Source organism: Pseudorca crassidens, chromosome 2 (genome assembly GCF_039906515.1).
Source record: "Pseudorca crassidens isolate mPseCra1 chromosome 2, mPseCra1.hap1, whole genome shotgun sequence".
Classification (NCBI taxonomy): domain Eukaryota; kingdom Metazoa; phylum Chordata; class Mammalia; order Artiodactyla; family Delphinidae; genus Pseudorca; species Pseudorca crassidens.
In genome coordinates, this window is record NC_090297.1 from 153,250,053 (window position 1) to 153,274,844 (window position 24,792).

General features: G+C 38.5%; 1 protein-coding gene and 1 pseudogene across 25 annotated transcripts in view; both read left to right on the forward strand.

Annotated features, from left to right (window-relative positions):
- The window catches only part of LOC137219987 (uncharacterized), a 134,821-nt gene extending 116,564 nt beyond the window's left edge, over window positions 1-18,257 (forward strand). For 19 of the 25 annotated variants that reach the window (XM_067729415.1, XM_067729411.1, XM_067729417.1 and 16 more), the window contains one exon: window positions 18,090-18,257. In XM_067729415.1, coding sequence (XP_067585516.1) covers window positions 18,090-18,246 — 157 coding nt within the window. In that variant the 3' untranslated portion in view covers window positions 18,247-18,257. Of the gene's footprint in view, window positions 1-1,216; window positions 3,968-5,733; window positions 5,924-18,089 lie in introns of those variants that run through there. The other 6 variants (XR_010941348.1, XR_010941362.1, XM_067729432.1 and 3 more) reach the window with 3 other exon arrangements.
- On the forward strand, window positions 18,256-23,145 carry LOC137219539 (ferritin light chain pseudogene; annotated as a pseudogene).
- The last annotated feature ends 1,647 nt before the right edge of the window (window positions 23,146-24,792 follow it).

Sequence of the window (24,792 nt, forward strand, 5' to 3'; positions counted from 1 at the left end):
CCTATCAGGAAAACTCACCCCATGTTTAATTATTTTGATTTCTTCTCTGCCTCTTCTCCCAACACAGTGAAGCCATTCACGGAAGAAAAACCAGCTTTTTCCAACTTTGCATCATCGCATATTCTTTCCAAAGCTATTATTTATGGAATAAAATTTGGCTACACTTTGTAAAAATCTAGCTTTTTGAGACTTACAAATCTTAACAGTTAACCTATTGCCTCCACTGGAATTTATAAAAAAATTATTTTGAAAATGAATAGCTGAGACTTGACATTTTTGTTTTTTGTGATTTTCTCTTCCCCTAAGAGAGAAGTGAGTAGGAATGAGAAACACATACATAAAGAAAAAAAATTATCTTGCTGCCTTTGCATGGTTATAATTTATAGGAGGCCCTTTTCAACAATAATCTATTATCAGAATCAATAAAATATAATCTCCATGAAGGCCAGGCCAGGATATTTGTCTCTTTTTCAGCAGATTGCAATACGAACCACATTCATGGATATGCTTTTTGATGATCTTTGTAATACTGTAACAGTTGACCATTTCCTCATGCCTCTTCACCTTAACTTAAACCTGGTTTTTCACTAATGACCTCACATTTCCTTCTCTAACACTTGGTTGTGGACCTCTTTTCCAACTCCAACTCCAACTCGCATTTCACTCTGGAACCAAAGGAAGACTCACACCTTCCTCCTTTTTAGTGATACTTGAACGTCATTACCATATTATGATCACCCTGAAGAATACCCAGACAATTGTTATTTCAGAGCCATCTGACAGTTTGTAGCTCTAAAAATTAACTAAGGACCGCATTTGTCAAAAATATCCTAGTTTAAGATTTTGGTAATACAGCAACAGTAATTCCGAAGTCATTTATGACAATCAGTGTGGGAAACACCCTCCTTCGGGAAGATCCTTTGCCATACAATACTCTTTCCCTGTTTGATAATAGGGAAGAATGGCCGTGGAAAGTAACCTTTTGTGGAAAGAAATACTTGGCCTCGAGAAGGCTTGAAGTTCATACATTTTTCTTGAATTAGATTCTCCATTAATTACTTTATCCACAAAGAGGTAATTATCAGAGTTATGTAAGCAATTAAGGAGATGCTACTCCACATTCTTTCAGCTTGTTGACCCTTCTCACTTTATTTCATGTGGCTATCTGAAACATCAGTGATTTACATGTCTTTCTTTCTTTCTTTTTTTTAAACAGATTTCTGTGTCTGTGTGTCCCCATGATGAAAACATCATTAAAGTAAAATATCATGAATAGACTCTTAAGAAGCAGAGTCTACTTAAAGTCCTGGAAAATATGAAAGCACTAATATTCATGAACAACTCTACACTCTGAAAGTTACTCCAAATTTTGTTGATCTCTCTTTTGTCTAGGAGTTTTTCAAATTTTCTACCATGATCATTTGTTAGTTTTATAATTAATTAGTAAAGGCATTACATCATACAATCTTTTGTTATCCATTGCAGTTTTAAAACTATTCCTTTCCTTGTCCTCAGCAGATATGTCATAGATTATTAGTACACAAGCAAAGACTTTCAATGTAACAGTACTTTATAGTGAGAAGAACTATACTGAGCTATCTCTATCCTAAGACATTCACTAGAAAAGCACTAGGACTTCTTAAGCACTAGGAATACAGAGACGATCAAGGGGCAAGTTCCTTGCCTTCGAGTATACATAATCATTATAGCAAATGCTTAAAGAGCACTTAGTATATAACTCACCACAGCAGTCTTATTATCCTCCTTTTTAATAGGTGAGCAGAGGAAGCCACAGGGAAGTCATAGGGTAAAGCCAGAATTTGAACCTAGGTAGACTAGTACATTCTCCACGGCTTTAACTATTACGTTAAAATATATATATATATATAAGTTATATATATATATATAACTCCAAGTATTCCAAAGTTTCAAAACACTTATCTACCAAAACTCAAAAAGGAGCACACAAACTTGCATAGAAAATAAACATGTAAAAATTCATAAAGAAACCACAATATAACCTGCTCCACATAATATACTGACTGCAGTGTACTGGGCCTCTCCCATCCTTAGGTAGATGGAAATTACAACAAAATACTACTTTTCACCCTTGGAAGCCACAGCATCTCTCATACCAACCAACCAATTACTTCCTTAGAGAGAACAGGAAATTAACCTGAATATCATTATATATATATATATATGTGTATATATATATATATATGTGTATATATATATATATATATATATAGCATTACTGATGTAGAATCTTTGTTTAAAGACAATAACTTCAATAGCAGAGGGAACTTTACCATTGCAGGCTTCAGATAACCTCTATATTTCTCAGATTTCGTGCTAAATCATAAAATGCCGTATTGTGTCTGAAGCTATTTTTTCAATAGTCCATTTTCTTAAATGGATGAGCAAAGCAGTAAATACTGAGGGACATTTTGGCTCCCAAATCCTAAAGCCATTCTGATTATGCCTGGGTGATCATGGGGACGTCATCGGAACTACCAGAGGACTGGCTGAAATACCAGTTTTGTGGCCACCTTACAAATTAGAAATTATACAGAATCCAATTTTATTTTTTTGTTAAGTAATTCCTATGAGGCTTTTGGGATGTCAATGTAAAGTCCTTTCATGTGTAATCTTTATCCAGTAGATAGGGAACAATGCCAATCCCCGTCATAAATACTTTCACAACCTGACACTGAAAATCCACTGTAGGGCATAGGACCTGCAAATAGGATATGAATCACACACATCCACTCATTCAGACAACCCACAAATATTCATTTTTAAGTCTACTATATGCCAATAATGTACCGGCCTCTCAGACGCTAAACCATGCTAAATGCTGAAAGAGACATAGTTCTGGCCCTCCTGGAACTTATTACCTACAGAAGTGCCTTCATTGTAAATGGTCAGGTCTCAGCCAATGCTATTATCATCAGTGTGTGACCAAATGATACAGCTTGCTTTCTAAACAAGTTCCACACTCTTTGCTTTCAACATTTTTGCTTTCCTTCAAGCACATAATCCAGTGGTCAATTTCTCCCAGTTAGTGAGGTTTGGGGAAAATGTACCCAGTGAACATTTCCTTGTGGCCTCACTCTTTCCTCACACTCTCCTCTGTGCTCTTGAGCTAAAGAGTCCTGGATTAAAGTCACTTGCTCTAACCTTATTATTTTAAAATACGGCTGCTCCTGCTTTGAGGATTTCCACTGGACCAACACAGCAGCAAAGCAGCACTGAATCAGAAACAGGTAAATTTCAAAATGACAGCTCTAAACATATCCACTCTCCTTTTGTTTTCCTCCTATCCCTTTGCTCTGAACACCTCTGCCCTGAGGCTTTGCCTTTTACCCTTCTCTGATTATAGCTCCAAAAGGGTTTCCAAGAGCAGGGAGTATTTACGGTTTCATTTGCTCCCAAGTCCTTTGTGGAAAAGGATACTTGCTTCCTGATTCTTACTAATTCCACACTCACATCATCAACACAAAAATCATCATTTAAAAAAAATATCCTCAGCTTCATATTTCTTCTGGGCCAACACTGAAAGAATATTTTCAAAGAAACAATATCCTCTCTCCTTTGCTCTTCTGAGTTTCACGTTCTTAACCTCCAGTCTCATTTTCAACCCTTATAACGGGATGCATCACAAAAACAGAAGAAAGTTCTTTGTGCTTTCCTGTACCAGCTAATTATTCTAATTTGTTCTGTCTCTACCGAACAGAATGTGAAATCAACACAAAGCCTTATTATGTGACCTCTTCCAAGGGAATGGTCTGAGAGTTGTCTATGTACTAATGAAGCTCAGTGTGTATTAAGGGTTGACTGAAGCAATCATCAGGAATTTTCATCCCTTAAATTAGTGTTTTCCACCAAATGCACATTTTCATTTCAGATAATATAACTTTTAAGTTCAGAATACAACTGGACAAAAGAAAAGAAAAAAAGGTAACCAACACAACATTAGCAGTAATAACACAGTAACAGCTATCATCCTTCCCTGAGGAATTCAGCCTACTTTATGGACACAATTTAGTACAAACTCATAAGAAAGCTAACAAAGCCCCAAACCACTTCACAACAGCGTAGAGAGGTAAAGGTCAGAAATTATTACTGCCAGACCCAGCAGACAATGGCACCTACCGGAAGGAGCACAGGACAGGAAAACCTGGAAGCCTGTGTTCCAGTTTCGGTTATTCCTGTAAGCATTAGTATGATCTGAGTGAACTCAGCCTGCCTTGCTTTTTCTGTTTATAAAAACCTACATCATCCTCTCAGTAGAATGAAATGCCACATCTGAAAAGTTGCAGATCTCTTTAGGAAAGAAACAAAACTCATGCTTTCCAACCAAAATGGAATAATTCAGTCAATGGAGACTTAATAAAAATCTGCCATAAAGCAATTGTTTACTTGAAATCTATCTTTTGTGGTATATTTATTGGGGTAAGGAGTGTAAGCATATCATAATTAGAGTTACCAATTATTCCAGAAATCAAGGTCATTGAGTTCAGATTCCAACTTTGACCCTGACCCAGGCTTACAGAGATGTAAGATGTCCCAATACCTCATATCCACCATACATGGGAGAAACAAGGTATGCAGACAGATCCTCTTGTAAATATCCCATATGTAGTGGTTTTAATACAGGGTCTCAGATTCATTGCCATTCTTCGCATCCAGATGTGGGCATTTTCTCTTGAATTTGGGCAGGCTTTCCATGGCTTCAAACAATAGAGCAGGGGTCAGTAAATTATGGCTGGTGGGCCAAGTCTAGGCCTCTACCGGCTTTTATAAATGAAGCTTTATTGGAACACAGCCATGTTCCTTAGTATATGTATTGTTTGTGTCTGTTTTCACATCACAGAAGCAGAGCTAAGTAGTTGCAAAAGAGACTGTATGGCTTGTAAAGCCTAAAATATTGACTGTCTGACACTTTATGGAAAAAGGTCTCCAAAGCCTGCAATAGTATATAATGAAAGTGATGTACATCTTATGTAACATCTAAGACTAGGTCATAAAAGGTCATGCAGCTTTTGCATGATTCTCGTGGAATGCTTCAACCCTGGACACTCATTCTCTTGGGATACTCTATCTTGAATCCTAACTACCACGTTATGAGAAGTCCAAGCCACATGGGCAGCCATCTATAGGCACTCCAGTCAACAGTCCTTGTTGGGCCCAGTCTTCAAGGGCCAGACATGTGAATTAAAATTATCTAGATGATTCCAGCCCCAGCCATCTGAATCCTCATGAGCTGAGGTTTCAGACATCAGTCATGGAGTAGAGACAAGCCATCTCCTCTGTGTACTGTTTGAATTGCTGACCCACAGAATCTGGGCACATATTAAAATTTTTGTTTATTTCACCACTAAGTTTGGACTTCTTTATTATGTAGCAATAGATAACTATAGCACTGTGTCTGTACACAGATCTACATTTCACAGAGCACATACTTTTAGATGTGAATGTTGACTGCTCAATTTCTAAGAAGAACGTATACACACACATAGGTACAAACTGTTTATGTATATGTAAATATTAGACCTATATAAACTAATCTATATTATCCATAAAATGAGGGGGCCTTGATAATGGCTAACATTATTTTTCGGTATTTATTGTGTTCCAAGAACTGATAAATTCTTGCATTGTATGAATTTTCTCTTTTAACCGTCATAGCAACTCCCTAAGAGAAGTAATGTTATCTCTATTTTATAGGTGAGAAAACTGAGGTAAAACAGATAACATGCTCAAGAGTACTCAGCAAGTAAATTTTAGAGTCAAGATTTGAACCCAAGTTCTCAAGTTTTAGATCCCTTACTCATACTCACCAAGCTATATACTGAGGAAGAGGATGAAAGCTGAAGCCATTACCTCATGCTCAAGAAGTTAGACAGAAACTTAACAGGTATATTTGAAAGAAGACAGGACTTGGAGTCATAAGTCCAGAGCCTGAGTTATGAGATGAATTCTCCTCTCATCTAGATATAGGTTTGTTTTTAGAAAATGAAGAAGATCACTGCATAATTTGATTGTTAATTTCTGTACTTAATGATTACCAAAGAATGGAATTTCACCAGGGAGCTATTTTGCAATGACATAAACTATTTTATTTTTTTGGTTTGTTTTTGTTTTTGTTTTTGCGGTATGCGGGCCTCTCGCTGTTGTGGCCTCTCCCGGTTGCAGAGCACAGGCTCCGGACGCGCAGGCTCAGCGGCCACGGCTCACGGACCCAGCTGCTCCGTGGCATGTGGGATCTTCCCGGACTGGGGCACGAACCCGTGTTCCCTGCATCGACAGGCGGACTCTCAACCACTGCGCCACCAGGGAAGCCTGACATAAATTACTGATTCAAAATCAAACCATTATTATAAATTGTTGATTCAAAATCAAATCTTTATTAAGTCTCCCTTGCATCAGAAGTCTTTCCCACTATTCTTTTCTTTTGAAACCCTTTCCTGTCTACTCTTGGCCAAAGCTTGAAGCCTAATTTAACACTTGGAAATAAAATAATGAAATAGTCATAACACAGCAATTCCAATGCCTACTGAAACGGAAGCTCTAAATAATTTTTTTTTTAAGTTTTTTTTTTAAAGTTTTTTTTTTTGCGGTACACGGGCCTCTCGCTGTTGTGGCCTCTCCCGTTGCGGAGCACAGGCTCCGGACTCACAGGCCCATCGGCCATGGCTCACGGGCCCAGCCGCTCCGCGGCACGTGGGATCCTCCTGGACTGGGGCACAAACCCGCGTCCCCTGCATCGGCGGGCGGACTCTCAACCACTGCGCCACCAGGGAAGCCCTCTAAATAATTTTTCAGATAATTTAGGAAATTAAAAATATTTACATCATAGATGCAAAGACAGAAGTTACTTGTGTAATAAATGGTGAGACAAAAAGTTTCTGGTCAAGTAGATTTGTTTAAATATGAACACTAATCTGAGTTCTACCCCTGTGCTAAAACCCAGTGACAGGTTGCATACAGCTTCTAAAGGGATACAGTTCAGTGCATTGGGTCAAATTCATGCCATAAAATGTGGTATTAGTAGTACTAGAAGACAGAGTGACTGTCTTCTTTGGGACATAGATGAAGACCCCAAGATAGACAATATCAAGGACAAATTATGTAGAATAAGATATTATCTCAGTCCTTGGAACATGTCATCCAGGATAGAAAAAGAAGTGGATTTATTATCAAGTACATGAAGCCAGAGACAGTAAGCAATGAGTGGTAGTTGGTTAAAATAGACAGGTTTTAGAAGTAGAGGCACGGACGTAGAAAACAAACTTAGGGTTACCAGGGGATTGTGGCGGGGAGGCTAACTTGGGAGATTGGGACTGAAATATACACACTACTATACATAAAATAGATAACTAATAAGAACCTGCTCTTCTTATTAGCACAGGGAACTCCATCAAAACTCTGTAATGGGCTATTTGGAAAAGACTCTAAAAAAAAATAAAATTGGGGCTTCCCTGGTGGTGCAGTGGTTGAGAGTCTGCCTGCCGATGCAGGGGACACGGGTTTGTGCCCTGGTCCGGGAAGATCCCACATGCCGCGGAGGGGCTGGGCCCGTGAGCCATGGCCACTGAGCCTGCGCGTCCAGAGCCTGTGCTCCACAACGGGAGAGGCCACAACAGTGAGAGGCCCGCGTACCGAAAAAAGAAAAAAAAAAGTGGATATATGTATATGTATAACTGATTCACTTTGCTGTACACCTGAAACTAACACAACACTGTAAATCAACTATACTCCAATAAAAAATTTTTTTAAAATTAGGATTTAAGAACCATAGTCAGGGAGCAGTGTGGATTGGAAAGATCTGGCAAGAAATATTTCTGCATCCTCAGACAGTGCTCCCCAAGCTGGCTATTGCAAGGGTGAGCATTTAAGAGATCTTTGACCTAAGGAGGACATGAGATTAACAATCTATCCCAATGTGCATGAATTATTCTCCTCGGTGCTATCAGAAATCAGATGGCATCCTAGAGCAAGCGTCAGCACATCTTTTCTGTACAGGGTCAGATAGTAAATATTTTGGATTTTCTGTACCATACGTCTCTGTTGCAACTGCCCATCTGCTGCTGTAGCACAGAAACAGCCATGCACAATACGTTAATGAATGAGTGCGGCTGTGTTCAAGCAAAACGTTATGTACAAAACCAGGAGTCAAGCGAGATCTGATCAGTGGGCCAGCGAGATCTGATCAGTGGACCAGAGTGTGTGGACTCCAGTTCTGGGTCAGTGTTCACAGCTGAATGAGTCATGAGGCCTTAAGTTCCAGTTCTCATTGTACTACTTTCTACCTGGGTGAACTTGGGTTCATCCTTTTATTTATATGGGCCACTGTATTAGTCAAGGTTCTCCAGAAAAACAGAACCAACAGCATGTGTATACAATGTGCCCATATATACTGATAGATATAGATCTAGATATCGATATTGATGCCTAGATCTATATCCATATCTATATAAAGATAGAGAAAGAGAGAGATTTTAAACAATTGGTTCACACAATAATAGAGGCTTGGTAAATTCAAAATCTGCAGGTTAGCCTGTCTAGAGACTCTAGGAAGACTTGCAGTTCAATTTCTGTAAGTCTTCTGGCAGAATTCCTTTTTGCGACAGGGAGGTCAGTCTTTGTTTTATTAAGAGCTTCAACTGATTGGATGAGGCCCATGCATATTATGGAGGATAATCTGCTTTACTCAAAGTCCGCCACCAATTTAAATATGAATTTCATCCAAAAACACCATCACAGGGACTACCCTGGTGGCACAGTGGTTAAGAATCCGCCTGTCAATGCAGGGGACACAGGTTTGAGCCCTAGTCTGGGAAGATCTCACACGCCATGGAGCAACTAAGCCTGTGCACCACAGCTGCTGAGCCCGTGCACCTAGAGCCCATGCTCTGCAACGAGAAGCCACCGCAATGAGAAGCCCGCGCACCACAACAAAGAGTAGTCCTCGCTTGCTGCAAATAGAGAAAGCCCACGTGCAGCAACGAAGACCCAATGCAGCCAAAAATATAAATAAAACATAAAAATTTAAAAAAACACAAAAACACCATCACAGAAATATCCAGAATAATATTTGACCAAATAACTGGGCATGGTGGCCCAGACAAATTGACATGGAAAATTCACCACCTAAGCCATAGTTTTGTCACCTTTTACTGAGAAATATGACTTATCTGAACTATTTTGATACCTAGAAGATACCTTCTAGAGGTAACACCCTCAGTTTTTTACACGGTAGGCAGTAGAGGGAAAGAGTCCATTTGCCCAGTCAGATGACACCTAAAGGATAAAATTCTGTCTTTTCTCTCCAACCCACAAGGATGAATGCCAAAAATACATCACTTATATCTGCTTTAGCTAACATAGGATAGGTCTGGAACAGACCTATGCTCCCAGTAAGTCTCATGAAATGCTGTTTCATTAAGGGGAGACTTTACTTGCTAAGATTGGAATCAAAACAGGGTGGTGGATGAAAAACTGCCCAAGGATATAAGCTCATGCAAGGAAGCAGGAGAGAGAATGGGTATCCGAAGATGTGCGCTCTGAGCCAACACTAATTCCACAGCATCAGGTTGTAATTCAAGGAGCCCAACTGCTGGGTTTTTTTTCCCCTTCTTTTTTCCCCCAAAGAGGGACAAGCATACTGACAAAGGAAGAGCATTAGTCACCACAGATAAATTCCTTTTTAGAGGTGATCTCGCAAATGATTTGGCTCAATGTAGACTATGATTTGGCTCCAAAAACCATAAGCTAGGGCATTTCATTCCAGGTCCCTCCTCAAATATCCATGATGGGTAAAACTTTGGCATCAGTAGGGCTTGAAATCTCCCCAGGTGATTATAATATGTAACCAGGGCTGAGAAACTGGAGATGTAGAGAGAATTTAAATTGAACTTTAGTTAAACAGTAAAACAAGCTCCGACTCTACTGGCTGGAGCTAGACAAGGGATATGGATTTAGTGGGATGAGAAGATAAAGAACACCAGGGAGTAAATCAGATGCTTTACACCTGTGCTTAGCTAATTGCTACTCAGATAATTCAGACAATCTTACAGCACCTGAACCCTGAAAGTCCTTAGTTCTGTTTAAAAAAAAAGTAACTCTTCAAGTAACTGAACTCTGAGAATAATGTAAATCATAAAGAAAAAGAAGAAATTTTATTTTTGAATTAGTTCATTTCATATATACTATTTCACTTTCATGGTATTAACTAGTTATCTTTCTTTTCATTTTATGTTTGAGGAAAGTAAGGCTTTAAAAATCTCAGTAATTTTCTCAAGGTCACTTGTTAAGGGTGTGGGAGGCAGCATAATGGCTCCTAAAAATGCCTTCACCCTAATCCCTAGAACCTATTAATATCTTACCTTACATGGTAAAGAGGACTTTGCAGATATGACTGAAGTTATAGACCTTGAGATAGGAAGATTATCCTGGATTACCTCATGGAACAAATCTAATTGCATGAGTCCTTAAAAGCAGAAAACCATTCCCAACTGTAGAAAGAGAAAGAGAGAGATGTCCTAATAGAAGCAGAATCAGAGAGATGCAGCATTTTGGGTTTTGTAGGTGGAGAAAGGGGACTCTGAGTCAAGGACTACAAGTGGCCGCTGGAAGCAGATAAAGTCCAGGGAACAGAAACACCCATAAGAGCCTCCAGAAAAGAATGTAGCTCTGCCAACACTTCTTTTTTCTTTTTTAACCATCTTTATTGGAGTATAATTGCCTTACAATGGTGTGTTAGTTTCTGCTTCATAACAAAGTGAATCAGCTATACATATACATATATCCCCATATCTCCTCCCTCTTGCATCTCCCTACCACCCTCCCTTCCCTATCCCACCCCTCTAGGTGGACACAAAGCACAGAGCTGATCTCCCTGTGCTTTGTGGCTGCTTCTCACTAGCTATCTATTTTACATTTGGTAGTGTATATATGTCCATGCCACTCTCTCACTTCATCCCAGATTACCCTTCCCCCTCCCTGTGTCCTCAAGTCCACTCTCTATGGCTGTGTCTTTATTCCTGCCCTGCCCCTAGGTTCTTCATAACCATTTTTTCTTTTCTTTTTAGATTCCATATATATGTGTTAGCATACGGTATTTGTTTTTCTTTTTCTGACTTACTTCACTCTGTATGACAGTCTCTAGGTCAATCCACCTCACTACAAATAACTCAATTTCATTTCTTTTTATGGCTGAGTAATATTCCTTTGTATATATGTGCCACATCTTTATCCATTCATCTGTCGATTCTGCCAACACTTTTACTTTACTCAATTGACTTGAGTAAATGTCAATGTCAGACTTGTAAGGTAATAAATTTACATTGTTTTGAGTCACTAAATTTGGGGTAATTTGTATGAAAGCCATAAAAAAAATACAGAGGTCCTACAAGAGCCAGGCTATATATTTATACTTAAGTATTTCTGAAATGAATTTAACCTTGTGATTGACAGCAGCAGCAGTAGCTTCCAAGGGATCCCACCACACACCGGAGGCAAAAGCAGCCTAATACAAAGCAGTGACAGCAGCAGGTCACTGCCCTACACTTGGGGTAGAGGGGGACTTGATCTACTATAGCAGCAGCATAGCCTGAATGGGAACCCATCCTCCTGTGGCACTAGTCCCATCAACATTAGTCTAATCTGCTAGCATCTGCTGTGCCAACAGGCCCAACATATACAAACCCTCCAACTCAGTAGCATTAAGTGAGCCAGGCTCAGTGTTTCCTGAAACTCATATCCAATGGCACTGGAAATCCAAGGTATCACCTACTGTTATGAAAACATAAACAATAACAGAAGACTGGGAACTTCAGAAAGAAAAGGGGAACAATGGGATGGGTGAAAACAAATACGGTAAATATGAGAGACTATCATTAGCCTCATGAGTTTCTTAAATTCTATATGATTGTCAAAGCAAAAATGATGACACCACCTGATGTGGTTCTCAATGTAGAGAAAGGAAATACTACAAAAAATCATACTTTAAAACTGGGAAATATTAAGAGACCTAAATGGAAGTAAAATTTTGAAACTTCACTTGAAGTAATAAAACACTGATTCCAGTAGGCTATGATAAGTTACATACGTATAGTGTAATGCCAAAAGCAACCACTAAGAAAACTATACAAACAGTATACACAAATGATTCTAAATAAATTAAATTAAAATATGTTTAAGTAAAACCCACAAGAAGGCAAAATAAGAGAAACACAGGATTGAGAAACTAAGGTAAAAGACAAAACAAAAAATAACATGGTAGACCAAATCTTTGACATGGCAATAATTACATTAACTGTAAATGATCTAAATAACCAAGTCAAAGACAGAGATTGGAAGAGTAGATTAAAAAATCGCAAGCATGGTCCACCTATATACTGTCTATAAGAAGCTTACTTTAAACATCATGATATAGGTAGTTCAACGTAAAAGGATGAAAATGATATATCATGTGAACATTAATCAGAAAAAGCAGGAATGGCTATATTAACATCAGATAAAGTAGAATTCAGAGCAAAGGAAATAATTAGGGGCCAAAAGGGTCATTACATAAAGATAACAGGAATAATCCACCTAGATGACCTAGTGATAGTAAATGTGTGTGCACCAAACAACAGAACTTCAAAATACATGAAGCAAACACTGAAAAAGGTTAAAGGAGAAAGTTTTAAATCCACAATTATTATTTGAGAATTCAACACAGCAATTTATAGAACTACCAGAGAGAAAAATCAGCAAGGATATGGAAGAACTGAAAACAGCATCAATCAGCAGGATATAACTGACATTTAAAGAACACCCTCAATAAGAACAGAATACATATTCAAGTGTCCATGGAACATTCACTCATATACCATATACTGGGCGATAAAAAAACATTAGCAGATTTAAAAGAATTAAAATCAGAGTATGTTCTGTAGCCATAATGGAATCAGACTAGAAATCAATAAGAGAAAGACAACAGGAAAATCTTCAATCACATGAAAACTAAACATCACAATTCCAAATAACTCATGGGTAAAAAAGACAGCATCAAGGAAAAATTTTTAAATGCATATAATAAAAGAAAATGGAGATATAACAGATCAAAGTTTGCGGAATGAAGTGAAAGCAATGCTGAAAGGGAAGTTTATAGCACTAAATTGGGAAAGAAAATAATTCAAAGCAATAATCTAATTTTCTATATTAAAATAGTAAAAAAGGAAGAGGGAAAAACACTAAACAAGCAGAAAGAAGGAAATAATAAAGATGAAACAGAAATCCATGAAACTGAAAACAGGAAAATGGGGGGGAATCAATGAAACAAAAGGCTGGTTCTTTGAAATAAACAATCTAATCAATAAAGATCTAGCAAGACTGATAAAGATAAAAAGAGAGATGGTACAAATCACAGATATCAGAAATGCAACCAGGGATACCATGACATATCCTGCAGGTTAATGAGGGACAAGTTATTATGAACAAGTCTACACTACAAATTCAAAAATGTAGATGAAATGGGCCAATGCTTCTACACCCAAAACTACCAAAACTCAGCCAAGATGAAATAGATAATCTCAATTTTCCTGTACCCATTAGCAACACGGATTTTTCATTTAAAAACTCCCAAAAGAAATATTCAGGCTTAGATGTTTCACTTTTACCCAAGACTTAAAGAATTAACACCAACTTTACATGATTTGATAAAAAACAGAAGTAGAGGGAACAGTTCCTAATTAATTTTATGAAGCCAGTATTACCTTGATACCAAAACCAGACAGGGATAGTATAGAAAGAAGAAAACTACAGACCAATATTTTTTATGAAATTGGCTGTAAAAATCCTCAGCCAAATATTAGCAAATTAAATCCAGAAATATATAAAAAGAATAGTATACCATGACCAAGTGGTATTTATTCCAGTTATGCAAAGTTGGTTAAATATTTGAAAATTAAACAATGTAATCCACCATATCTAATAGATTAAGGGGGAAAAGTCATGTGATCCTATCCATTAATGCAGAGAAAGCATTTGACCAAATCCAATCCCATTCATGATTTTGAAAAAAGAAGAAAAAAAACTTCAAGCAAACTAGGAATAGAAAAGGAACATACTGAAACTCATAAAGATGATCTACAAACAACCTATACCGACATTATATTTAACTGTGAAAGACTGGATGCTTTCTCTGTAAGATCAGAAACAAGGCACCGATATCTGCTCTCACCACTTTTATTAAATATATTACTGGAGGTTCTAGTAAGAAAATAAAGCAAAAATAAATAAATACATAAATTTAAAAGTTAAAGTTTTAAAAAGTTTATTTAAAAGATAAAAGGACTATTCCTACTATGTTGAATAGGAAGGAACATATCCTACTGAATGTTGAATAGTAATATATCCTATTATATTGCATAAGGAGAAGTAAAGTTGTATCTGAAGATGAGATGATAATCTAAATGGAGAAAATACCAAGGAATTCACAAAAAGCTTGAGAAATAATATTAGTTTGTAAATGATTTAGAGTACAAGATCACCACAATTTTATCAAATTATATATTAATAACAAATGTGTAGAAGCTTAAATAAAAGTATGTGATGTCATTTACAACTGACCTAAGTAAATACTTAAATATAAGCCCAATAAGACATTTATAGGACCTCTATACTGAAAATTACAAAATGCTGATGAAGAAAAATTAAAAAGTCCCAAAGAAATAGGGAGACATACCTTGTTCATGGATTAGAAAACACAACATAATAAAGATGTCAATTCTCTCCAAGACAAGAAGCTTAACACAATTACTCTTAAAATGCCCTCAAGGTTTTTGTGGATATAGACAAGCTTATTCTAAGATTTATGTGGTAAGAAGAGGCTGAAGAATAGCTAAAACAATTTGTAAAGGAAGATTAAAATGGGAGGAATTAATCTACCCAATTTCAAGATTTTGCAGTAATGATGGAGGGTAGATACATAGATCAATGGAATGGAATAGAGAACCCAGAAATAGACTGACATAAATACATTTAACTTGTTTTTGACAGCAGTGCAAAAGCTATCAAGGAAGAATAGACTTTTCAAAAAATGGTACTGAAACAGTTGGACATCCCTCGACAAAAACAAACAAAAAATGAACCTTAACCTCCACACCTTACACAAAAATTAAATCAAAGTGGATCATAATCTTAAATATAAAAGCAGGACATTTTTAGAAAAACAAATAGGAGAAAATGTTTGGCATCTAGAACTAGGGGAATAATTCTTAGACTTGACACCAAAAGTATGATCAATAAAAGCAAAAACTGATAAATTGGATTTCATCAAAATGAGTTAAAAATGCTTCATAGAAGATCCTTTTAAGTGGATGAAAACTCAAATTACACAGTGAGAAAACATATTTGAAAATCCCATATGAGACAAATGACTTGTATCTATAATATACAAAGAACTCTCCAAACAACTTTAAAAAATCCAACTAGAAAATAGGCAGAAGACAGGAACAGACATTTCATGGAAGAGAATATACACATGGCAAAGAAGCACATGAAAAGATGCTCAACATCATTAGCCATTAGGGAAATGCAAATTAAGACCATAATGAGATGTCAGAGAACAACTAAAATTAAAGTATAGTGACAACATCAAATGCTGGTGAGTACGTAGAAAAATTATGTCACATCACTGGTGGGAAAATAAAATGGTTTAGCCACTCTGAGAAACAGCTTGACAGTCTCTTTTAATCCTAAAAGTAGATTCACCCTACAATGCAGTAATTGTACTCTTGAGCATTTATCCAAAAGAAACAAAAACTTAATTAAGTTCCCACAGAAACTTACACATAAATGTTCATAGCAGTTTTATTTATAATAGCCAAAAACTGGCAACTACCCAAATGTCTTTCAGTGGATGAATGTTGAAACAAATTGTGATAAAATCTTATGATAGAATACTACCGAGCAACAAAAAGGAACAAATTATTAATATATGCAAAAATTGAAATGAACTTCAGGGGAATGATGCTGAGGGAAAAATTTTGAAAAGCCAATCTCCGAAGATTAAGTAATTCATGATTATGTTTACATATTATTCTTAAAATAACAAAACTGTGGAGATGGAGAACAGATTAGAAGTTGCCAAGGGTTAGAGTGGGGGTAGAAGGTACAGCGGGGGAACTCTGTGAGGTTTTTGTGGTCCCAGTAAAAATAATACAGCAATCTTGGTTTTAATCCCTAAAGATTTTTAAAAGCAATTCCTAATAAGAGGTGTCCAGATATTTAGCAATGGCAGCAGATTAGAGGTATAGCTCCCCAACATGACGACCTCAAAAGAGATCATACTAATTCAATGCATATGTTAATTTCAAAAAAAAAAGGCCAGTCACAATATTTAAATGGTATATATCTTAACGATATTATTCTAAGTATCCAGCTATATCAGATGGACTAGCAAGATTTTCTGTACCTTCAACCTTATTTAAGACAGTTAATCTTATAATAAGACAGTTAAAAAAAGAAAAAGAAAAAAAAACAAACCTCAGCTACAGTTGGATATTCTCATAGGAAGATGAGGTGAAAATATGTAGCAGCGGTTCAAAAGCTTAAGCAGTGGCACCTAAATTTGGTTGCGCATTAGAATCATCTGAAGCACTTTAAAAAAAACCCTCACACTGACGGTTGGTCATCCTAGACCAATAAAATCATTTTAAATCTCCTCAGACGATGCCAATGTCTAGCCAGAACTGAGAACCAGTGGACTAAGCAGAAGGGGATGTTTCTACAAAGATCTCTTAACAATAAGTCCTTTCACCCAATCAGATTTACCTCCCCGCAAAGGGCTAAAGAACGCTAGATGTTGTCCATACTTGCTTAGATTTAATTAGCACTTGTGACTTGCCCAAAACCTAGATCATGTTTCCCCTACATTTCATGTTATTCCCTAAGTTTTTCAAACCCAGGGCTAAGGGGTTTGCCAGGATGAGATTTTAAGTGCTCACACAGGGGAAGTCCCTGGCAAACCAGGACAGCGGTCCCTCTACATTGAAATGTAAAGCATCCTAAATAACCCTGCCACTGCTCCCAGATCCTAGTCTGTGCCAACCAGTGGAGAAAAGGCATTCTCCGTTACTACCACGGCAAATGCTGCTGTACTTGCCTTGGCTGGTCCCTATCTTTTCCAGGCGCCACTCCCCTTCACCTGCTGGTGGACGCTTTGGCCAGCTGACAATGCAGATATTTTCAAACTTTAATGCGAATAAAAATCATCTGGAGGGCCTGTTATAACAGAGATCACTGAGCACACCAGAGTTGCTGATTCCATAGTGCTGGGACAGGGCCCTAAAACTTGAATATCTGACACATTATCAGGGGACGCTGGTAAAGCTGGTCAGGTTGTTACCGAATGCAGGTTCGTGTGTCTGAAGCACAGTGAGGCCAAACAAACCTAAAGGTTGGAGTCTGGAGCAGAGAAAGGTTTATTGCAGGATCGAGCAAGGAGAGGGGTGGCCCGTGTTCCAAAACACCCTGAAATCTCCAAAGGATTTCAGCAAAGCATTTTTAAAGGCCAGGTGAGGGAGGGACGTCCCAGGGAATGTGATCAGCTCGTGCACAATCCTCTGATTGGTTGATGTTGAGGCCACAGGGCAGGTAACATTATCCATCCTTAGGTGCCAGAAGGTCTGGGCGCTATGTGCTCACGATCATCAAGGAGTTAATTTCTTCCATTGGGTGGTGGTTTTTAGCATCTTAAAACTCAAGAAACATGCCTGAGATACTATTATCTGAGTACTTCAGAGAGGAACTACAGCAGAGGATATGGGCGATGGGTCTGTCCTAGGAAGGCCCCATAGGGTTCTGCTTGGTTACAAGGTGACCATACTTTGAGAACCACTGCTCTAGTGGCTTGGAATGTTAAGAAAGTAATGGAAGAATCCCTTCCCAGGTCTAGATTCTAGTATCGCCAGCTATTTTGGTGGGGGGAAGGGTAAGTTTTGTCCTTGCTTGGACTTCTTGTTCATTTATATCAAAGCCTATTTGAGGCAGTGCGCTCAGCAGTCCTGCAGTTCTGTCTTTTGCTTCAACAGTGTTTGGAATGAACAGACCCAGGGACACTCCTTGCTCCAGCCCCCGACCACCCTCCAACCTTTCTTCCTGTCGCAACCTTTGGAATCAGCCACTCAGCTATCCTCAGCCTCCAGGACAGGCCAACACCGGTTTTTGAGCTTAGTTCCTTATCACTGATCAACCACGAGTTCCCAGGTTCTTCAGAATTATTCCATCGAGGTGGAGGCCGCCGTCCACCGCCTGTTTAACATGCATCTGGGGACACTTACCTCTCTCTGAGCTTCTATTTCGACAGCAACAATGGGACTCTGGACAGTGTGGGCCACATTTTTCGCCAACTGGCTGAGGAGAAGTGTGAGGGCGCCCAGCGTCTCTTGAAAATGCAAAACCAGTGCTGTGGCCGCGCCCTCTTCCAGGATGCGCGGAAGCCTTCTCAAGATGAGTGGGGTAAAACCCAGGACGCTGTGGAAGCCGCCATTCTTAGGGAGAAGAACCTGAACCAGGCACTATCGGATCTGCGCGCCCTGCGTTCCGCCCACGCAGACTCCCACCTCTGTGACTTCCTGGAGAGCCGCTTCCTGGAGGAGCAGGTGAACCTCATCAAGAAGATGGGTGACCACCTGACCAACCTCTGCAGGCTGGCTGGTCCGCAGGCTGTGCTGGGCGAGTATCTCTTTGAAAGGCTCACCCTCGAGCACAAACAGGAGTCTCTGAAGTCCAGCGGCCTCTGAGGAGCCCCTCTGGCGTCAGAGCTTCTGCCTGATGCCCCGCTCTGCAGCCACTAGGCAGCTTTGTAACTGCCCTGGAACCCTCTCCCAAGCCTTGGACCAAATGGAAACAATAACGCTTTTTGCAGAAGAAAAACAAAAAGCCTATTTGAAACACAAACAGGATAAAGAGAAAAAAAGAAATATATATATGTATATATATATATACATATATATATATTCATGTTCTTTTAACATATGAATTGCCCCACTTTATCTGTGTGAAATAAGTTTGTTCCCGTTATTGGGTTGGTTCTCAAGCTTTGCTGCTCGTTTGAATTACCTAAAGAGCTTTTAAGAGAAACATTGTTGTCTGGGTCCCAGCCCCAGAGATTTTGATTCAGTAGGTCTAGGGAGGAGCCTGGGCACGGGGAGGTCTCAGAGTTCCCCAGGTGATTCTAATGTGCAGCAACTTTGTGAACCACCTCTTGGCTTCAATCCAGCTAGTGATGAGATATTAAATCTAAGACACATGGACTAGTGCGTGAGCTCTGTTGCTAGGTGTATTCCATTTTCTTCCTCCTGGAAGATTCGTGCCAGGGAAAATGACTGATAGTTGTGTTACTTCTCTGAAATGGATTGAAATTTCCAATTAGTGTGAACAGGGGAGGGTGAATAGGTGAATGCAATAAGGTGTATCATTTACGTATTGCCCTATGTGTATGGCTAGAAGCTTTTGCAACTGAGGTCTGCCCTACTTTTCATGCTAATGGTAATGCTTGTCCTCCTAATGCAGCTGTAAACTTTATAAGCCCATAGGTAGACAGCATCACAAAATATTTACCCCTCCCCACTGGCCCACTGTCAAGCTTCACTCCCCTTCCCCAATACACAAATGTACATCAATGTGCTTGAGACCAATATCAACATATTGACCTTCTTCTACTTTGCAGCTTCCCTCTTATCAGGAGATGTCAGCATTTAGCGCAAGGACCAATGCTTGCCTCTTGGTGAGTAATGTAGACAATGCCTCCAAGAGACAAACAGCCCTTAGGGAGGGGGAAAAAGTCTTTCAAAAAGGTTGACGCCCAGAGGAGGCATTTTCAGTCATCTCAGCTTAGAGGTCAAATATCCAAAATTAAAAAGGTTAAAAAAAAGAAGAAGAAAGCAAGGAAGAAAAGAAGGAAACAATTTTCTTATCTCATAGTAATAAGGCAGTTTTCCTTAAAAAAAAATGACTTAAGCCTTAAATTCTCTTTCCTAATCAAAATGTGCTTTTCCGTCTTTAGACTATTGCTCTTATATCCTGTATTATTCATGACGTTTAATTCTTGAAATAGCACATGGCTGAAAACAGAAGCTAACCTCTTGTCCACTATGAATTAAATCTTCTTTTCCTAGGACCTGTCTACAATGTACAATTTGGGGTTTGCCAACATAATTATTTTCTCTGAAATAAGTTACAGCATTTTGTCTTTTCAATATATAGTTATACAATATATTGTTAACACAACATAGTTAATATAGTCAATATAGTAAATACAACTATAACACACATGATATGATGCCACTTTGGTGATTTTCTTTATCCATGTAATTCTGAAATTTGACAGTATAGTTTTCATATTCTAATGAGCTGAGTATTACCTTTGCAAGGATAGAAAAATAAAATACATAATATTCTTGTGTGGTCTGCCCCTGGGGTGGATTACCATAATGCGGGGATATTTGAGCCTTTCCCCAAGTCATTAAAAAACCTCCACCGAGCAGCCCCTTGTCCTCTCCAGGGAGTGGGGGGAAAGGATCTTTAATCATAATAATCCTGGGGGGAGAAATCTCAGAAATAAGACATCTGCTTCTGTGCCTTGTTGTTTTGCAGAATAGCAATGATTGCTTTAGCAGCTTCTATTGCCCTGTGTGTACAATAAGTAAGTGTACATAAAATTGAATGAACGCATAAAAGAAGGATAAACCCACCCAGCTTAACAAATCCACTCTCACCTGCTGTGCCCTGAAACATGAAAGAAAGAATCACGGGATCATAAGGATTAATAAAATAACAGTCTCTCTTAACAATATTGACAGGAGGTATAAGGATAATTTGTCTGATGTGGGACCAACAGCTTAACTGCTTCATTCTTTTTTTTTTAAGGGCAATTCATTCATTTATTGTTTAAAGATTGCAAGACAACATTTTAATTTCTGTAGCACAATTTAAATGTTTTATTTCTTTGATAAAGCAGAGTATAATAGAAAAAACAATTAGTTTCCAGTAATATCTATATCTCTATTCAGAATTAAGTCTTCCACAGACATGTAACCTGGAAACAAAAGCCTGCTACAATAAGCAAAGCTTCAACAGAGCTGCTACTTTTCGGGCCAGGGAAAGGTTCATCCCTATAGGAGGAGGATGTGCTATGTAAAATGGCTGCAAGGTCACAGCCTTGAGGGCGCTGGAAGTCTATTATCCTATTCCACATTAAGTAGTTTGGTGAACTTCAAACGTCCGTTCATCTGCAAACAAGCTGGCAAACTTTAACTGATATTTCAAGCAGGTAAAAAATAAATTAAAAGAAATCCTTACACTGATGTTCCTTGATTTACACTGTTAAATGGTTCATTAACATGTAATTCTGGCTAAGAATTACATTTGAGACTCCCTGCTCAGATTTTGGTTAACAGTACAAATCTTTCAGAAATTCAAGTTCTTATTAATCAATAATTTGTGAGCTAGGATACATTCAGCCATCAGCTGCAACTACAGAATAGGTGCACTGCCTCAGCGCTTTGGAAAGACATAATCTAGAACACTACTAGCAGACAATATATGTTACTAGACAGCATATGTGCAGTACAGCAAGACAAAAACATATATTCATGTGTGCCGCAGACCAGCCGGAGAAAGAGGATTTCACCGCCCAGGGTCAGAAGGGAAGGGGTAAGGAACTGAAGTAGCACCGATGAATGGGGTCAGAAGGACCAAGACAACTGATGGTTGCAAGGCAAATTTTATTATGCTACAGTGGCAGATTATATAGACTAGAAAAAGGAAGGTTGCCAGATGGTGGTTTACATTATCTACAGACTGTCTCGGCTCAAGGTTAACCTCCCTGGGAGGAAACCCATAAGCCCAGAATCATCAAAAATAACCTGCATGTGCAGGGGGGAGACAGCTTTGCTTGTCTCATTTTACATTCTTTCTGATTTCTGGGCCCTGGTGATTTATCTCCCATGGAATGGAACAAGGAGGGGAACAAGTAGGGACAGTCTCTTCGAGCAGCGGCCGCATGCCTGGCATGTCTGTAGCCTGCTCTCAAGGCTGACTGCTTCCCACAGGTCCCCCTTTTTTATTTTTTAACTTTTGCTGCAAAATAATTCCATGTAGTTTAGTGCCTAGAGTAGTATACTGTTGCATGAGGATATGAAACAGACATGAGAAGATTATTATCAACAATAGGCAAATTATGGCCAGGGTAATAAATCCTGACAACCTTCCAGTAATCCAAGACTGAGGGTTTAACCACTTTAAATGATCCAGTAAAGTTTGAATTACATCTTCTGGTGAAATAAAATCAAGATGTGCATTTTGTATATCCTGAATTTCAGCATTTAATTTCTTAAGATCAAGGCTAAAATTATTATCTGACCAAACACTCAGCAGATGCATTTTTACTTTTTCCCATTCCCAAATACAGTCATTGTACTTTTAAGGAGTAACACACATCCATGTATACTTTGCATGACAAGCTAAACGCATCCTCAATTTTAATGCTGCCATCTCATCTCCAATCCCCAAAATTGCGTTTTTAAGTTCATCTAACTTGTTACTAATCTGTAAATCTATGTGACTTTGTAAAGATAAAGCAAGACTGGTATTTTGAGATAACTGATTAGCAAAGTGAGCATGATTAATACTCTGTGAAAGAGCAAGACCGGCAGTAGCCGCGGTAGCAGACAGAGCAGCCGAGGCAAGTAAACTTACTATTAGCCACCCAAGAAAGCGTCTCCTTCTCTGCAAGGCTTTAGAGAGTTCCACCCATGCCTGTACTCCAGTATCTTCATACCAAGGTTCTCTCAGATGTACAGGCACCATAACATAAGGGTTGCTTTAGTATAAGCACAGATTGCATTCCTGCAGAAGGGAACATACAACTGCTAAAAATACAATTAACACAGCTAATATTATATCCTCCTTTGGAAGAATTACCAATGTTAATAGAACCAAACAGCACAAGTTATAACAGGTGTATTGGAATAAGTTAGAGCTAGTTTCCATATATCCCAGTTCTTTTGAAATGTGATAAACCTATCTATGATGGGAATAGAAGAGATAAGAATTGACCTCTTAAAAAAAAAAAAAAAAAAGAATTGACCTCTTGGTATAATCTATAGTACACCATATTTGGTTATTATTCCAAGATGCATTGCAACATTCAAAAGTGGATCCAGCAAAAAAAAAAAAAAAAAGTGGATCCAGGAAAGTTAACGGTCATAAAAGGAGGAAATTGATTTTTTGATTTTCTGTTAAGAATAGTAACCTTGGCTATAGTAATAGCGGAATCCCTAAGTGGTGAGGCGTATGAGATTTGACCTCTAATATTAATAGGTTGCCCATTTTATACCAAATGACGGTATCCTTAAGATCCTCTCGTCAGCTGGTAGCCGGGCATATAAGAGTAATGTTGGTTCCTGTAAAACAAAGGATGCCTGGAGAGCCTGACAAACTAATTGATTGATCCGTTCCCTCATAAACATCTGTATGCTCATAACTAATAGCCTTTACACATCCAGTTTCCAGATTCAATGGGCTAAGACAGACAGGTTGGGTACTAAACCAGTTAGTATAATTTACAGACATATTGATTTGTTTTATATTCCCAATAAGAGGCCCATAAACAGTTATCATTGTAAAATACAGGAAACTCTGCTTCAGACCAAGATATGGGTTGTAATGGTGGAGGATCAGGTACATAGGTCCAGTAAGTTGCTGCATTAACGGAGGGAACACATGAAATGGTTGCCAACATAGCCAAAAATAAAGTTACAGGTGTAACAGGATTATTCTGTTGTTTCACTAACTCTTGAGCTAGTGAAACCAATTGTTTAATTTGTCCCCAAGTTGGAACATCACTCCTTTGAGTCGTCCTGGCAAGTGGTCTCCTCTTCTTCTCTTTCTGAATCAACACTGTCAAATTTTTGGGAGAGATGCAGAGCTTCTTCATCTTCTGAACTAGTTGTGAGCTGTGGTGAGTCATCTATTTGCTTGACTAAGTGCTCAGGAAGCCAGCGAGGTCCAGGCGCTGATCTGGGAAAGATACACACGTGACCACGTCCCCAAATCAACACAGGATCAGGACCACGCCAAGTGCTGGTTAACGGATCTTTCCAGAGGATCTCCGGAGATTGAGAAGCCAATCTTGGCTCAGCCACCAACCTTTCCCCTGCAGAGCAGCCAAATTTGTCAACAGTGAGAAAATTTAAAATGAACAGAACATGATTTATAAGGTTATGTGGTGTTGTTCTATACAATTCCCCCCTTTTTATTTTTTCAATAGTTAGCTTTAAAGATCTATTTGCATGTTCTATAATACCTTGTCCTTGAGGGTTATATGGAATGCCTGTAATATGGGTAATTTGTAATGAATTACAAAATGTTGCAAAAGCAGCACTAGAGTAAGCGGGCCCATTATCTGTTTTAATAATTTTGTGAAGGTTCATGAAAGCAAAACAGTGTAATAAATGAGTGATAACATGTTTAGTAGCTTCTCCGGTCTGTGCTGTAGCACAGAGGAAACCAGAATAACTATCGATAGTGACATGAACAAACTGTAATTTCCCAAAAGACGGGATATGAGTAACATCCATTTGCCATAAATGTCTAGGTAATAATCCACGAGGATTAACAACATAATGTGGAACAGGAAGGTGAGGTAAGCATTGTGGGCATTGCTTAACAATTTGTCAGGCGGCTTCACGAGTAAGGGAAAATTGTGTGTGTAATGTAGCCGCCGACTGA